The sequence below is a fragment of the Betta splendens genome, chromosome 9 (assembly GCF_900634795.4).
Source record: "Betta splendens chromosome 9, fBetSpl5.4, whole genome shotgun sequence".
Classification (NCBI taxonomy): Eukaryota; Metazoa; Chordata; class Actinopteri; order Anabantiformes; family Osphronemidae; genus Betta; species Betta splendens.
Genome location: NC_040889.2, coordinates 14,356,591 through 14,373,124, shown reverse-complemented (window position 1 = coordinate 14,373,124; position 16,534 = coordinate 14,356,591). Strand labels below are relative to the sequence as shown.

Here is a 16,534-nt window from a genome sequence, read left to right as displayed (position 1 = left end):
TGATGACATTTGAAAGCATTGAGGATTTTAAATATGTCATATATGCATATAAACATTATTTTTAACATGTTTTGTGTAATATTAAAGCTTTTATTGGTACATGTACAGGTAAACTATAGATAATAAAATAATAAATTTTAAAAAATAATAATTTACAACAACATGTTGGGTCCCATACAATTGATTTTAGCTTTTATCTCGTTTGTTTACATCAATATGGTTCACCTTGCTTCAAAATGTACATCCAGCTCATACAGGTATGGCTCCTGTCGTGGTTCTGAAATTCGCATGCGCACATCGGTTTTGCTTGATACGGCACCCAAGTAGCCAATGGTAGGCGAGCATGTGAATCTGGCCAATCTCTGACCAGGAATTCAGACAAACAAGCCCGAGAAAGCCAATCACCAGTATACACCGCGAACCAGCATGGCAAATGGGCGTGTATCCTGTCAGAAGCGGGCGTTGTCGCTTTAGCTCGTGGCCAGTGTGGCCAATAGTCAACGAGTCATTAGGACATGTCCAATCAAGTTGCGCGTGCACAGAACGTAGAAACTGTCTTCATTATGGTCCCGCGTAGTACACACCTTTCTATGTGGTTTTGAGCCAAAATGGCTAAAGAAGGGCCTGTAGTGACGCTGAAAGACGACCACTCCCACAGACTGACGTCTTAAACAGCCAATGGAAGCTTGATTTACTATGTCCAGTATCCAACCACGTCGCACGCAGCAGCTTTGTGGGGAAGTAACGTTACAGTAGTTAGCCGTAGTCCAGATCAACAAGCCGCTATTTTGGAAGCAGTTTGATAAACACTCACTGTTCCAGTTGATGTCAGTCGTTATTTGCGTTTCTAGCGAGACAAATCACGCGTGATCACCGACAAACCAGCACAGACTTAGCCAGCCACATAAGAGATCACCGAAACGCTCGGATAACATCGTCGGATGAAGTTTAGAACAGCTAGCTCGCTTTTCTAATCATTCCATAGCAGGCAAGTGGGTGACAACTGAACAAGCCGTCGATCCTGATTATTGATTGGCTGAATTTTGACGACCAGGCTTGTAAAACTTTTCATCGTTGAGGCTGTTTAACGTTTCACTTGTCACTATCGCTAACGTTAGCCAACTTGTTTTTTTTTGCCAAACGGAACAACGCTGGACTCATTTATTCGTCAGTCAAAATTTTTTTTGATTTTGTCAACAACCAGCAGAGTTGTATCTAAACAATTCCTGATATTTGTGTACAAATTTGCATTTTTAAGGGCAAAGCAAACGTGTTAGCGTCAGCCTCGACTAGCCCAACAGCAAACATTTACCTGAACCGCCGAGGAAGAAAACTGTTGGCTTTTACCACTAATCGGTGCTGGATTCATGACCTTTAACTTTTAAATAGCCCGTTGGCACACTGCTGGAGTTACCCTTTTATCCCATCGGTCGCCTATCTGTCGCCTTTGAAAACAATCAGACAACAACAGCACAGCGAGCTACCTGCGCGTCAGAGCAAGAGCCAGTGATACGACCTGAATCAGGTTGTGTACGGTCACGGAATCCCTCATCGGATTGTTACATTATCAGTGTTATTGCTGAAAATGGCGGCGATCGGAATGGTGCAGATGTTGATCGAAGCAGCCGAATACCTTGATCGCAGGGAACGAGGTGAAGTATAATTGTGTTGTTTACCACAGTCCATTTTATTTATGAAAAATGACATAGGCAACCATCCCCCCTCGACAAGTCACAGTCGTTCAGGCATCTTTCATTTGAAGCTTTCTCAAACACTGTAACGTTTCCTGTCTTTAATATTATTATTGTTTTTTATTATTTAGTATCATGTGATGGGAGCACGCCTTAACCGTTTTGATCATTATACAATGAAGCACAAATGATCTCACATTTAACGTATGCTTATTGATGTTCAGGCCATTTTTAGATCTATTGCAGGCGCATTTGCATTTTTGACAATGAAAGAATGAATGCATGTGTGGCAGAAGCAGTCTGATGTGCAGGGACACATTGTTTTTACGGAGGCCCCTCCTTTCCTTCTGTTGTGGTTTGCTAGTGGGGTCTATTCTAGTTCAAGATGACATCATTGTCCAGGCTGAGGCCAGAAAATACTGTAAAAGACAGTGTGTGAAAGCCATTGATTGCATGCAGCCCATGAGATTCCTGCTGAATTCCAAAAGGATGTCCTTTTTTTTACCCGTGTCATATACTGTAAAGCACTCGTGCTGTTTCCAGTTTGGCTTCTCCTGTACTTTGCATTTTAGACATGTGACCACTATGTTGTTTATTTGCATGCAGAAGCTGAACATGGCTACGCCTCCATGCCACCCTTCATCAGCACTCGGGAGAAGGAGAGCTTGAAAAGGAAAAGCAAAAGCAAGAAAAACACAAGTAGCAGGTAAATGCTGTACAGCTCTTTTTGGCAGCAAACACACTTGATTGTTTGTCAAATCAACAACACGCCACGTCTCAGAGCCTTACTTCAAGTGCCCCCCTCTAAATTCAGAAGGATCAACCCATTGTTCCCAGATTGGTGTTTGATTTTCATATCTCAATTATAATCTGCTGTTCATGTTGAGAGACTCCCTTTTGCCTGTGTTAAACATTATCAGACTTTTTGTTTTGGCACTGTGCGTTTTAAGATGGCAGCCATTGCCATAGCTGCTTATTACATCTTCATTCACGCGTGTCATACCTAAAATATTCAGATTTGTTTCCTCCCAGCAAAATGAGCCATCTGAGTAACACTCTCATTTAGTGGAATTCATTAAAAAGAATACTCATATTTATATGTTTGTGACCAAAACACGTAAGCGTTGATTCACCAGCATGTGGGTACTTGTTAGGCTTAAGTCATTTTTAGACTTCCCACCTTTCGTTTTTAAGGCCTGTGATTGACGGTAGCAAAGATCTGTTACAGCCACTCTGTAAGGCTAACTGGGTCGGTCAAGGTGACTGCAGAAGCCATTCAAGTTAGGGGGCGGCTCTGGTCACGTTAGTGGACAGTATCACACACATGGAAGGTGCATTGAGATTCTGTGAGGAGCATTTTATTAAACAGATACAGCAGTAAAGGTTTGTGCTTCATTGAGATAAAGATGCACCCAGGTGACTAGATTGTGTTTTTTTTTCATGATCGTGTAGAGGACAATGTACTGTAGCGGGCACTTCTGTGGTGAAATCCTTCCCTTTTGAACATAAAGATCCTTAGATCCATTGTTGATTGTGTTAGAATATGCTTTATGTTGTATATACATGCTTATTACATACTTGGCTCTTTTTTGGGGGGGGCTACAATAAGACAAATTTAGAACTTCATATTAACCTGTCATGACATCATTGAGCAGCAATCTGATTAATGTTTGTATACATTTGTGGAAAATACTTACTTGAGCATCTAACACCTCCCTGCATTTGATGGATTGTGAAGCCTCACCGGTATATTCAAACTTTTTATTCTGCCGAACACACCTACTTGTGCAAAGTAGGCGTGAGGTGCATGAATTGATCGACCTTGCCAGTATTTGCGTCCCAGCTTTGAATCTGGCTCAGATAAACACTGACTTGCTTTAAGAATGGCCTGAAGTGTCCACTACATGGCTAAATACCATCTGGCGTTTACAGCACATATGCAGGTTGATGTCTAGGCTTGTTACTCGACATAATCTAATGCATATCTGTCTAGGCTATGGATGTGTCTGTGGAGCTAAAGTTACATGTGAAACATTGCTGAGTGCCTCACACTGCACTTAGCAACTAGTTTTTAACTACAACTACAGTAACTACTTTTATTAGTTAATCAGTTTATTTGGTCTATAAAAAAGCTGTATTCATTAATTAATTTATGTATTTATTAGACAAATCTTGCCTAAGAAATGTGAATATCTGTGGTTTTGCCTCTACGCCTCCATTGGGCATGACAGCGCTGTCATTGCCACTGACACATCTGTAGTGTTCTTCCATTTCCACCATGCTCTGGGAGACACAGGATGTGCAGTGCTGCAAGAATGACTCCTTTCCTAATATGCCTAGATGGCCCCACATTTCCACGCATGCGTAGCGAGGAATCCGTGGCACTAGCTTTGGATGTCACGTTAACTGCTGCTGCTATCTGCTCTTGGGTTTGTCCTTGTTTCCAGTCATAAATCCTGGCTGAACAGCATCTACATGTAGATGTATTGTTGTTTAACTACTGGGTTGCATTAGGCTGCAGCCCCCCTCCATCCTCCTCCTCCTCCCTATTAATCAGGGTCTCTGCACCCTATGTATGATTTGGTCTGGTGTGTTGTTGGCTATTGATCGTCAGTAGGCAAACGGCACTATGACAAAATGAATTTGAGGGGGAGGGTTGGTTTCTGTCAAAAAGGAGCAGCCCATTAATTGATCAGTTTCTTCATTGTTGCTATTGAGAGTCGGACAGATATAGGACAGGCAGCCATTCAACCCAGTATGCAGTTGAAGCCAGTCATCCCAGTATGTACAAGCCCCTGCATTTCCTGTTGCTTCCTATAGCATGAATGTTCGAGTAGTGGGGGAAGGGAGTCACCACGTTGGTGGTGTGTACGTGTGCATGTGTGCAATAGTAACTCCCCCTTCTCTCCCTCGTCTCTCTTCCTCTCACCCTCTCTCTATCTCTTGCGTTCTTTTTGCTTTTCTCTCTCACACCTCACCTCCTCCACCCTGCCATGTCTTTCTTGCTGTATTCTCCCTCTTGGCAGCCAGAGTGGAGAACACCATCTCCTCCATTACATAGATGAAGCGAGTCCTCCCCCACACGCGTACACAGTGTGCAACTACAGTGCACTGTGGAAATCGTACAGGGAGCTTGCCCATCCATGTTAAGCAAGCAAATGGAGTTTTCCCATTGACTAGCAAGGTTAATAGTAGATCAGCGACTTACGCATTATTGTTTTGGAAGATGTAGTTTGTGCAGATGATCAGTTCTGTTCCGTCCTCCACACCACAGATGTACGGCCATTGTAACTGATGATTTCATTCAGCAGCGTTTCAAAAGGTGGCGCTTGGACAGGTTTACACTGTCTTTCTGAAAAGCCCTTGTGACATATTTTTCCGTTTTAATAGGGTCATGTTGGAATATTTCTCTCCTGACAAAAATTTTCATCCATTATTTGGGTTTACAAATGTCTATTTGTGGTGTATTCTTCAGTCCTGCAGCAAAGCACAAACAACATTCGACCCCTCATCTGATCTCAGCAAAGTAGTTTTAGTTTCATTTGATCAAAAATGTGCTACCAATATTACACATGCTTTGTTTCATACAATCATAATATTTTGCGATGTTTTGTCACAAAGGAATTCCTTCCTGGATGTCATCTGTAAATAGTGACTTAGTTCAGCGTCCTTCACACTGTCTGATCCAGCATCAGTTTCCAACTATAATCCTTGTACCTTTATCATCACCAGCAGTCACTGTCTGTTCTGCAACACAATGTAGTGGAGCTAGTGAACGGTTTGTTTTCTTGAAGGCCGCTGTGCCTTTTGCTATTGATGGCACAATAGCAGTGTTTAATGTACAATGCTGCTTTTTAAATCCTTGAAATCCAGTTTAGGCTTGTATGAGTGGAAGAAGTCCTAAAACTCAATAAACGTTACTGAAAAAATACAAATATGATGCATTTCTAAAAAATGATCTGTCCAAAATAATTTCCTGGTCTCTTTTCTTACAGAATAGCATCAGATGTGATGAAGTCTATCTTCCTCACATGACCTGCCTGTTTACACACCTTTCTACAGCACTTCTATGTAATTGTGATCCGGACTCTCACTCAGTTGTGGCGATCAAAACAAGGGCTCCCAGGTTAATTAGAATATCATCATGAAACAGAGATCAGAATGGATTCCGTGTGAGTGTTAGTTAGATCTTCACATAATAGCGGTTATGTAATATTATAGTAGCATTGGGATTGAGTGTAATGTTCTCATGTGGGGCCAAGGGGCACCTTACATATTATTTTACTCTTCTCCGAAAAACGAAATCCCTTCATTACTCAGTATTAACACGAGCTTGTTGCGTCATGGTTGTGTTGAGTAGCAGAAGGGTACAAGGTTGTGTTCAGACTAGGGCAGGAGGTGGGAGGTGTCCCACAGGCTGAAATCTAGCCTGAGTGAGTGGGATCAGCTAGCGCTGTTATGTCAGTAGCGGCTGTCTGCCCTGCACAGAAATGCGCACTGGTTAGAGGGGAGAGGGAGCGAGAGGGCACCCAGTGAGGTGAACTGCAACAGCACACTACCCCCACAGTGACACCCACGCAGGCGTGACACCCGTGCTGCTCATAGGTTGTTAGAGGGTCGGAGAAGACCCTATTTCTAAGCTCGCTCCTGAAAGTGTGTGTCAAAACACGGAGATGAATGGAAGCGGGGGAACCGGAGTCCTGTGAGGATCATGGCCGCGACATGATGACAGCATCCAACATCGCTGAAGGTGCAGGTGCTATTTTTGGCCCCCTGGGTGGGGAACCTGGAGGATAGATGGATGTAGAAGGCAAATCTGTAATGCAGATACGTCCTCTCTGGCTTCTCCTCCTCCTCCACCCCACCACCCACGCGCCTCCCTTTCATGCAAGTGAGACAAGCGTGTTTTAATTCAGAAAATCCGTCTGAACTTGTCAGTTCTCCCTGTGTGTGTGTGTTTCCACTCACGCGGTCCTTTAACACTGCAATGCAGAAGTCATTCTGTCCATTCGCGCCCCTCCGTCTCTCAGTTTACCTTCACTGTGACTTCCCCCACCCCCAACCCCTTCAGTTCCGCATAGTGGATAACCAGACATAGTCCCGCTCTTGTCCACTGTTTCTGGTTACTGTTACTATGTTTACCCACAACCTCCTCATCGTGTGTCCGTGCGTGAGTTTGGTTCCTAAAAAAGCACCAGTTTCCTGTGCAGAATAAGCCTCTGGCATCAGAATGAAATTTTTTTTCTCCTCAGTTTTTTTTTTCCCTGGAATCTCATTTCGTCAGGCTTTCTGACAGCTCATAAACTCCTACACAGCCTCCTCACGCTCTGTCTGTCCCCTGCAATAAAAGCCTTGGTGATGTGAAGGCAGATGAAGAGGGGGAACCCGACCCTATTCAGTCAGTGGCTCTGTTAATAAGCTTTGTGTCAAAGTCTCATATGTGCTTTGTTTTATCCCCGCAGGTCTACGCACAATGAAATGGAAAAGAACAGGTATGTTTAACCGTCTCGATCATGCCTCACCCATGAGTAAGGGGACGATGAGAGCCCTGCTCTTCTGTCAGTTAGGGAGTGTCAAAAATATCGGCGTTTAGCAGATTCTACTGTAGGAATGTCATTCATTTAGAGGATCTTCATTTCTAAACAAAAGAACCTTCGAGCAGAGGACAGAGCTGTAAGTCTGAAAATGGTTTAAAACCATCTCAGCTATTGCTACAAACAGAATCTGATTACCCACCAGCAGCGACGACCAGCAACGAAGCATCAAAACATTCTCTGACTTCCCGTGGATCTCGATTTCTTGTTTTCTGTATTATAGGTAGAATTAGCAAACAAACCCAAATTAAACACATTTATAATTCCAAACATTGTTTTTATCCTACGGCTGCAAAATGATCCTTGTCACTTAGATATTGCTTTGCATTATCAATGAATGTGTGTGCATGCATTCATTTGGGTTATGCAAGACGTCACCTTGGCCGCAGGTAACTAAATGGAACTGGATGTAACCTGATACACAGGTGCACCGGTTGCTCTGGGTGAGTGTTATCACTGTATCAAGGCAATGACATGCTGATAATATAATAAGAGAATTAGGTCCAGTTTAAGCCACACTGCTCCTTTGCTGATGTGGAGAGGGAGTCGTAAATGAGACAGCACCTCAGAATCACAGGTGGTATCACAATGGATACAATGAGCATGGAGAGTTGTTTCCAGAAAACACTGTCATTTAGGACAAGAATGCTCTGTTACGGCTCAGAAGTTGACTAATCGCCCTGGTTTAGTTTTTGAAATGTTCACTGGGTCTTCAGTTCCTTTTGTAACCGATAAGAACTGCAGCATTGTGGTTGTATCATCTGACTCTGTACTTTGCCAACTCAGAGCAGCTGATCTAGTTACTATAACGTACAACATTAACAACATTTTATAGAGCTACATTTTGTAGCTTCGAGGTCAAGTGCTCAGTGAAATGGTAGTGGTTCACAGATAAGCATATATAAGAACACCACATCAGAAACAAATAGGAGCCGCGAGTCCAGCAACACTAAGGTAGTTTTTGGCTGGTTTCGCAGGTTGTAGCTTTTTTTTTTTTTTTTTTTGCAAAATGAAGCCAAATATTTTTTAGCTTTGCGCCATTGCTTCAGGCACACGCACCTGCTTGGCTACAACATATTTCTCAACTTCTAGAAAACCTGTTACGGCACTGCAGCGGATCAGCTGATAATAAAGAAAGTTAGTTGTCCTTGATGTCCACTTAGACATGCACAGGTAGGATATTATTATAGTATTGGATTTATACATTACTGTAAATTATGTGCAACATAAAACACTGAAATGTTGTGCGATACACTAGTATATACTATAATAATTATATAATGAGTAGGCTCACATTAGGCTTTGGGCACATTTTTTTTTTTTTTACAAATGCTCAAGCTAAACAAAAATCAAATTGCTACTATTGAGATTTGCTTCTCGTCACTCTGTTTCCTTCCGTGCCTGTGCTAGATGATCCAAACCAGCAGCTCAGTGGACAGCTTGAATAATATATGTCACTGGGGCCTGTTCCTCTTATATAGCCCTACCTGGGCTGCGTGTGCATAGACACCTCGCACCCAGCAGTAAGTTAAAATTACGATCCCAGCCTGCGATGTAACGCAGTTAGCTTTTAGCCAGGTTCCTCTGCCACTAGCTTAAAGACGGTAAGCCGTCACAGGCAGTGAACTACAACCACCCCCAGTCCCCACGTCCAGCAATATTTGCTCAGTGAATTGTGGCCGCTGGAGGTTCTATTTTGCGTGCATGCATGTTTAGGTACACATAACATGACCCCTGATGGCCTAGTCGCCTTTTTTGTACATGCACATTCCTGCCAACGACTCGTGACCACTTACAGTTGTGGGGTCAGAGGGCACAGATGAGGGCAGAAGGTTATTTGGTCCTTGCAGCATTTGCTGTAAGCGTAATCAGCGTGGGCTGCAAGAATCTGGCACATTCACTTCATTTCAGGCCAGGTGTCATTTAACAAGTACGTGTGAAAGTGTAGGTTCTGTAGCTGGACCTGCTGTACGTACTCACCTATTGACACACTGCACTAACGCCACAGTGAACCAGAATAACTAGTTGCTGAAGCAGCAGTGTGTCACAGCTGAGCCTATAGTGCTACGTGTTGCTCAGACAAGCATGTGACCTGAGCAGAGGTCTGCTGCTCGTTGCTGTTTAACAAACATTATCTCGCCCTGCTGATCCTTTATTATGTCAGAACAACACAGCAGAGGGCATTTCCATGTTATGTAATGGAAGTGTGCCTGCCCTTTGGACTGAGTCAGCTCAGAAGCAGCCATTTAGTTTCAGCTGCTGAATACTGCATTGTGTGCGTTTGTGTGTGTGCGTGGGCTTCACTCGTGCTGTGATCGTATTTGCGTGTTCTCCTCCCACGTTCAAATCGTCCGTCTCTCCCCTCCTGGCGTCCTGTAAAGTATTTCCGCCGGTGACGCTGGCACCAGAATCACCTGCGGCGGTCGATAAACGAGCAGCTCATCCTCGCAGCCCTCAGCTGCCGAAATAACACTTTCTGAGAGCTCCGTGAGAGCGTGACGTACACGCGCCCACGCTCGCGCTCGCGCGGCCACACACCAGCAGTCGGACACGTACGCACTCCGCCGAGGCCGGAGCTGGAGGTGTGTGTTGTGTAACAGCGGGGTCAAGCAGTTACAAACACCCACCAGACCTCAGCAGCCGCCAAGGCTGCCAGCTCAGAGCGACGCGAAGTGCAAACGCGAAACGTGGGGGGGGGTGCGTTACAGGACAGGTGACATTAACCAACAGACCAGATCTCAGCATATGTCACAGATGAGCTTCACGTGTCCCCACGTTTCGTGCTTCTTCCGCCTATGGGAGGATTTGGACATGGTTTCCTCGCTGTAATATCCTGTGTAGCATCATTATGTAACAATGTTCTAATGACTGACGCCCTAAGAAGAAGTATACGCGTAGCATGAGCAAACCTGTGATTCACAGCCTCTAAGAACTAGAGAACAAAAATACAAAACAAATAACGAATCTGACTTGTCATTGTCCCTTACACAGCAACAGCCAGTTTGTGTGCTTGCTTTTCTATGTGTTGTATGTGTCTTTAGTATCATTTCTGACACTAAGCTTGATTACTCAATCAATTTTGTATCCAAAGCTTTTTAACTATCTAATACTAATATAACTATCTTCAGTAGTGCATGTTGTAGAAAAAACTTATAATAACTGATTCCAAAATATCCATCGATCCATCCATTTTCCAAGCCGCTTATTCCCTAATGCGGGGTCATGGGGGTGCTGGAGCCTAACCCAGCTGGCTATGGGCGAGAGGCAGTCCATCGCAGGGCAACACATAGACAGACAACCATTCACACACACACTCACACCTACGGGCAATGGAGAGAGTCCAATCAACCTAATGCACGTCTTTGGACTGTGGGAGGAAGCCGGAGAACCCGGAGAGAACCCACGCAAACACGGGGAGAACGTGCAAACTCCACACAGAAAGGCACCAGGGCTGCCTGATTCCAAAATATATAAAATGAAAATAATTGGACTTTTCTGCACAGTATTATTTTATTATTTCATGGTGATTATTTTCCCATTACACTCCCATTTATTTTCCCATTATTATTTTAAAACATTTCCAGCTATTTTTATTTTAAAACTTTTTAAGTGAAGTTTAATTTTCCAATTTCAGCTCTCAGGAAAAATGCCAATTTATTTCATAATGCAACTTCATCTATTCATTAAAACATACAGGGTGAAGTCAGTAATGTGATTGCTTGCTCTGTTATTCAAGGCAAACGACACATAAGGTATCGACTTCAGGACTTTAGGTGAAATGCATACTTCAGGCTTTTTAATCAGCTTAGTGACAGACATGGTGCTCAAATTCATGAATGAGTGACCAGCCCAAGCAAAACATCATCCAAACAACACAGAACATCATCTGTTGGTAAATTTCTTTGCTCTAATTCACCTGCTGATTCAACCAGAACTGACCAAAGATCGTCCAGCTCCCCCACCCCCCTCCCATTGCTTTAAACCTAACGTGTTGATGTATCAGCAGTTCAGGAGCAGGTATGCAGAGAATCTAATCTATCCTAATGGAACAGCCTATTGATGAGCAGGTCCAATCCACTGCCACTGATTGACAGGAAAGTTATTCTGCTGAAAATTTGCAATATGTTGTTTCATAAGTCACTGTGGAAAAATCTTCAATAAAAGCTAGCTCTAGAAAAATGACATTTATAAAATACAAAAAAAGCAAAGAAAAGAAGAAAGAATCAAATAGTGAGGGACAATTTGAATAATTGGAATGATTGTTTATTCATGCAGCTTTGTGCAACATTATGTCCTGTTTGAACATTATTGAGTTGCTTAATAAGGGCCATTAGAAATCTCCAGGAAAGTGTTTAGTTTGAATCTTTTGATTTCTCACACCGTTGTGTTTTCTGGCTCTTTCCTCAGACGGGCACATCTACGACTGTGTTTAGAGCGACTGAAATCCCTCGTTCCCTTGGGACCAGATGCTAACAGGCACACCACCCTCAGCCTGCTGATGAAGGCCAAAGATCACATCAAGGTGCTGCATGTGTGAGCAGTGCTCACTTAATGAGCAGGATGATTTGTTGACTGCTGCGGTGGATAAGTGCATTAGCGTCATGTGCTGGAGTGACTCAAATGTCTTAGAGAAGCCACTGAAGTCACACACACACACACACACACACACACACACACACACACACACAGGCGTTGCATGGTTTCCATCTAACCTATTTCTCCCTCCACTCTGCAGAGGTTGGAGGAGAGCGACAGGAGAGCTCAGCACACTTTGGAGCAGCTACAGCGGGAGCAGAGACACCTGAGGAGGCGTCTGGAGCAGCTGGGGGTGGAGCGGACCCGCATGGACAGCACTGGCTCCACTGTATCCTCTGACAAGTCCGATTCCGACCAAGGTGAGCCTCCAACCTTAGGGTTGTCCCAATACCATTCATAGAGTTCTTTCATTTGAGTACCTGCCTATGCCAAGTCTAGAGTAAAACGCTCGTCATCCATAAGCTCGTTAGTGCATGTCTTTGGAGGCATCCGAATTCTAACCGCTGCATTGCTGTGTCCCTTATGTGGCAACAGAGGACCTGGATGTGGATGTGGAGGGGACGGACTACCTGCTGGGTGACCTGGAGTGGAGCACCAGCAGCGTGAGTGACTCAGGAGACGAGCGAGGCAGCCTGCGCAGCAGCTACAGCGACGAGGGCTACTCCAGCGCCAGCCTGCAGCGTCTGCAGGACACTCAGGATAGGGCCAAGCAGCTGGGCTGCAGCCTATAAACAGCACTGCTCACTGACCCAGCACCCCCACCTCCGTCAGTCAGTCTGTCCCGTCCCAAAATTGCCTCACCCGTCTGTTCTCCCACTCACAAACAAATCTCCCTCCCCCCTCCCTACAAGGACTGACCAAGTCTGAGGCCCCTTCTCCAGCCAGGCCTCTATGGACTTCCTGTCCCCACAGTGACTTCCATTCAGACTGCGACACCTCAGAAATGCTCATACACAGCTCATCATCAGCACTCAGTCTTTAAGGTATCACCTGCTCTGTTCTGCACCAATCAATTGAGTGGGATTTTAAAGACGCTCCACCCATCCGTCCCTAAATTCTTCCATCCGTCCGTCCGTCTGTCTATCTCAATCACAACTTTCAGCCAGAGAATGTTACCACACAATGTCCCACTGCCTCTTTTTCTATGCCTCAAGAGCTATGGGAAGCACTTATGAGATTTCGCTCTTAATTACCACACACACACACACACACACACACACACACACCCTTCCATCCCAGAGTCCTCCCAAAGGTGATGTGGGGCTTATTTTTCCCAGCCCTGCTCACTGGTCGACCATCTGTGCATAGTACTTTGCACTTAAAATTGCTTTTGTAAACAAAAATTGTCATCTCTTTCAAACGCTGTCTCGTAATAACTTAAGGCTCCCACTGCAGCTGCTGCAGTGATGTTTGGGAAAACATGTCAGTCGTCTGTCTGCACTGTACGCCGCACCAGAATGTGGACATTAAACTCGACGGTGTGGGCGGTGTGAAACCGATGGGGCCGACAGCAATACGTCCCTTAGGCTTTGGCGAGTAGACTCGTAAATATCCTGTAATTTTATCTCCTCGCCTGCCATTCAGAAGCAACACAGACACAGAAAATGGTACAAAAAATGTGTGCAGCATGAGATTGTGAACAGGTTGAGGGTTCTGGGGTGGGTTAGTTGTTTTCTTCCTCTCTCTGATGACTGTGGTGTTTTTACAGCATCCTTTAATTGTTGCGTGTCTGTGTGCGTGTGTGTGCGTGTGTGTGCGTCACGTCTGAACCTGGCGAAGGTGGAGGTCAAATATCAGGTTAGGAAACGCTGGTATGTTAAGGCACTAGTACACTACTTCATCACTGCCCCATTCACATGGTACTAACAGGGAAGAGTCAAGTGTATCTGCTGAAAATGGTGGAGCGACTGGAGCACATTCCACAGGCAGGCAGGTGAGACGGAGAGCATTATCTTAGATAGTTTTTGGGCAAGTGGATGTTCCTGCCAATTATTTATGACGCGAGAGTTTAGTTTGAGATGAGCCGAGTCACCGTAAAACAGGAGGCCTCGCTGCGAGCTGGTGTGTTCACGTCTAAAACACACCACTTTGAAAATCACAGGTTTTCTCTCCTTTGCCTTGACTTCATCAATATTGTTCCTGCAAAAAACACTCAAACTTCTAATGTAAATAGTTCAAGAAAGATTCTATGTCTATCAACAAATGTATTTATTAGATATAAATATATAGATGAATATAAATAAATCTATTTAATTAGTTTTAGCTTATGTTCTTCTTGTGAGGTTTATTCAGAGTTTCCTATGTGTAGTTTGTTTGCACAGCCTAGTCAGTCCATACAATATTTAGAAATGTCTCTTGTGCCTCAGGGCTTCTGTGTTCGGCACAGTTCTCCTGGCAACTTTTGTCTTTTAGTGATTGGTCAAATTTTAAGCAATTTTCAAAGCCCTTTAAGAAATAGATATAACAAAAAAATACACACGTTATATTGAAAATGTTTTAATTAAAAAGTATAAAAATGAGAGGAGCTGGTGGCTGCGTTGAGGTTTTAGTGATTCCTCTGGCAACGCTGCGCTTCAGAACCTCACAAAATGGCTGCTCTCGCTGGGAGAGTTCAGCACGTTGTTTGGTCCACCGTCCCCACAGGCAGGGATGATCACAGCTTCTTGAATGTAGACAGCGCTGAGGAAACTTGTCCCGCTGCTGCGCCAGCCCCTCGGTTAAAGCATGAACACGGTATGCCCCAAAAAAATACGAATAAAGGGAGAAAAGCAGAAAAATAGATATACGGTAGGATTGTTTAGTCTTTTGATTGTGGAATGCTGGTACTTTTTTTTTATCCAGTGGAGAGGAACTGTGTAGTGATGCTTATAAGGGGGGCTTACACTTACAGGGGAAATGTATTAAAGCAGGTGTGAGTGGGCAGATGTGTTCCCTGCAAAGCCATCTGCCGGTGCGTGCATGTGTGTTAGAATACGTGAATGTGTGTTTTTACCTCGTCACTGTCTTCAGAGAGAAATAATAGGGTGGGTGGTTTAGAAAAGGAACACATTAAGCTCGGTGTTTTTGTTTACTACAAAAATGCAAAAAAAAGCCCCTCGACTTCATGTATTAACCGAAGCATTAACGTCTGTCTATAGAGAGTCTTGTTTCCACTTTCTTTTTTTCCCCTCTGTCCGCGTCCTGTCGTCCGTCTAATCCGGGTGCACATGTGTGCATTTGTCTATGTGCATGACTCCTTCTTCCACATGCTGCGTTGGCATCCATCATACAGGCGACGTGGGCGGGTGGGTGGCTTTTGGTGGTTCGTGGAGTGTGCGTGTGTGTGCGTGTGTGTGTGTGTGTGTGTGTGTGCATGTGTGTGTGTGTGATGGATCAGTGAATGTGTCAGCATTGCTCCTTGACCACCCCCCCCCACTCCCTCTTCGCCTACAAAGACCCTGGTGCTCTCAGCATCTGCCTTAAGAAGCAGGTGTGGAGGAATCTCTCAAAGAACAAGACTACAGTCTGACCAGTTATTTAAGCTACAGGGAAAACTCCAGTTCATATATAGAGATCTATATATATATATACATATATATCAAAATATATACTTGTTTTGGATTTTGTTTGTTTCATCGTTTGTCCCTGCAAACAAAGTGGCTGCTAATGCCTTAAAACAGACACAAATGTAAGACCTAACACAAACATAAATGCGCGGTACAGCATGTGTCATGAGGGTCATTCCTTCGTGTGGTGACGGCGTGGTGCTTTCACGCATTACATGGTACACACAAACACATCACGGACGCACCGCGTCGTAGCTCTACCAAACATCGTCATCACCTGCCGCCTTTCTCCACTCGTCTCTTTAATATTTGTTGAACAGTAACTTACAGGTGGACGTTTTGTGCACTTACTTTTTAAGATTTGGAGAATTTGGACACTGTCTTCTAAAGAAATGGCAAATGTGGGAGAAAAAACCCTTTGACATGAAATGTGAAACAGCAGTTTATATTTGCCAGTGATATTAAAGGAATAAAACATTTGAAACCCTTGTTTACCTACCTAGAAATGTGTCATGGTCTTTATTTTTGGTTTCACACTAAAGCCTAGTAATTATATTCGAAGAACAAATGGATGCTTTCATGGAGGAAGCCAACCCACTGCTTTCTCACACAATGCACAATCTGCACGTAGAAGTTTGAATGGACAGTAATGAGGAGGTTTTTTAACAGCAGATGAAAGAACGCCTCCTCCAGACCTTAATCCCCATCAGCCATCTAGTGCGTTTCAAAGTAATCTGCTGGCCAAATCCCAGGTTTGTATGATCGCTGCCATCTGACTGCTGCTCTGTAATCAACGCACACAAAGCTAAGAGGGGGATGGGCGTCTTGGAAGCGCATCCCACATTCCTTCTGGAGCTGTGTGGCTGTGGAGACATGGACAAAGAATTTCCTCATCTGCGCCAACCCTGCTCCAGTTTAATGCTAATCTGGGATCAGCCCTGTCTGACGTTGCTGCTGAGTTGAAAACCTGAGTTCAGTTTGGATGAGGAGCATATCTTTACCATTGTCACCTACTGTAGCAGAACCCACTGTAAGCAAGCATCCCCGCTTTGATGGAACAGAACTGTTTGTGCATTTGATCAGCATCACAATATTTGGTAGTAGAGACTTGAATCACTGGACAACCTTCAGGGCATTAGTCATTAATATTGTGAGTAATTAAGTAAAA

At 44.2% G+C, this 16,534-nt stretch overlaps 1 protein-coding gene across 1 annotated transcript; it reads left to right on the top strand.

The window, feature by feature from the left end:
* The first annotated feature begins 631 nt into the window (after positions 1 to 631).
* On the top strand, positions 632 to 15,872 carry mxd1 (MAX dimerization protein 1). Its single transcript, XM_029160965.3, has 6 exons — positions 632 to 1,652; positions 2,298 to 2,397; positions 7,154 to 7,183; positions 11,693 to 11,807; positions 12,021 to 12,180; positions 12,356 to 15,872. Exons 1-6 carry the CDS (start codon positions 1,586 to 1,588, stop codon positions 12,550 to 12,552), a joined length of 669 nt encoding a protein of 222 aa, XP_029016798.1. The 5' UTR covers positions 632 to 1,585; the 3' UTR covers positions 12,553 to 15,872.
* Positions 15,873 to 16,534: the final 662 nt, after the last annotated feature.